Genomic DNA, 1,567 nt, shown 5'->3' on the forward strand with positions numbered 1-1,567 from the left:
GGATATTTAATATAAAAATCATTCTTTTTCTAAAAGTAGGGACATCTCTTTTTTTTTTCTTTTTTGTTGTACTGATGAAAACTGTTGGAGGTTGTACAGCAGCTCAAACAACTCAACAATCACTGTGAGTTTTTGGTCCTGTGCTAAATTGGCAAAATATATCATTATTTAATAATCCACTTCAGTCCTTTTCTAAGACCCCATCTGACCCTCTGTATCTAGTTTTTTACTGTACATTAATTGAAAAGCTGTAAAAGTTCATCTGTGTGACTCACTAGAAGGACATTCTGGTTCCTGGTTCTCTTCAAAGAAAACTGATAAAGAAGAAAAACATCACTTTCTGTAAGTAAAGTTGCTCTATCATCATCATCTCAACATCTCGTGCATGCTATCTCATTCTCACATCCAGCCTATTCATTTATGTCCTCTGTAATAGATATTTGTTTTTTGTCTATATCCTTTGACTTATTTCAGCAAACCCAATAAGTCCTGATGTTCTCAATAGAGAACAGCCTGGCTTTTCCAGTGATATCTAATGTGTTTGGTTGGCCTCTTTTAGCTCCAAAGAGGCTGAAAATTAGAAAATGTTAAACTGAAAGGTGACTATTTGAGGTTTTTGTACAGCTGTTCTTCTGTTTTCTGTCACTGTGCTTTCTCGGGCACAGAAGTAAACAGCAGAATCTTCTGCTGTCAGGCTGTTGATTTCAAGGTACTGTTTGCTGCTGGAATCTTCTTCAGTCATGATGAAACGACTTTGGAAAGAACTGGCATAGCGAGCAGAGTTTGAGCCTGTGCTCATCCTCCCAATCCACTCCAGAGCTCTCCCTGGCCTCTGTCGTATCCAGTGCAAATAGTAGTCTGTCGGGGTATAACCAGATATGATGCATGACAGCTTCACTCTCTCTCCAGGCCTCTTCACCTCAGAGGGAGACTGCTCCAATTTGATCTCACTCCAAACTCCTGCAAGAAAAAAAAGAAAAACAAATACAAAAGTTATCATCATAATCAAAGTATTGTCTTCCTGTTTCAATGAATGAATCCTTTTCTTACCATGGAAACATATAATGAATAATAAACTCCAGGAAGTAATATAATCCATAATTTAGATCACTTTATAATCAGAATGTTTGTGCAGTTAAAACGTGTCCAAAGCTGTTCTGTAAATAAACTAAATGAGAACTGATGATGATGTGTTTATATCTGAGCAAAACTTTGCATAGACCTCCCACAACAGGAGCTAATTGGTATTTCAAAGAAAAAGATAAAGACATAGAATATCATGAACTGTCTATTTTTTTATATTTATTATGTCAAATTTTCTGCACATGAGACAAACTATCACTAAATATTTTTAAAAAGTCAGACCCACTTTTTATATTGTGTTGTGGCGGACCACCAGGTGGCTCCACTCACACACAAGTTGAAGGGAAGTGTGGGGGTGGAGATTTTGGCGCTGACTATATGTGAAGTTCGGTGAGTTAATAAAGTTGTTGGAGTGAGACACTGAGACCTCTCCTGTCGTTGTTACATACCTCCACATTGGTGACCCCTGTAGTGAACATGCTAA

The 1,567-nt window shown here is 37.4% G+C and overlaps 1 gene segment (V, D, J or C); it reads right to left on the reverse strand.

Moving 5' to 3' along the window:
* Nucleotides 1-577: 577 nt before the first annotated feature.
* On the reverse strand, nucleotides 578-1,147 carry LOC102213355 (Ig heavy chain V region 186-1-like). The segment is given in 2 exon segments: nucleotides 578-960; nucleotides 1,051-1,147. Coding segments are annotated over 2 exon segments (432 nt in total).
* Between the last annotated feature and the right edge of the window lie 420 nt (nucleotides 1,148-1,567).

Source organism: Pundamilia nyererei, unplaced genomic scaffold (genome assembly GCF_000239375.1).
Source record: "Pundamilia nyererei isolate P.nyererei 1_Seehausen unplaced genomic scaffold, PunNye1.0 scaffold00321, whole genome shotgun sequence".
In the NCBI taxonomy this organism is placed as follows: Eukaryota; Metazoa; Chordata; class Actinopteri; order Cichliformes; family Cichlidae; genus Pundamilia; species Pundamilia nyererei.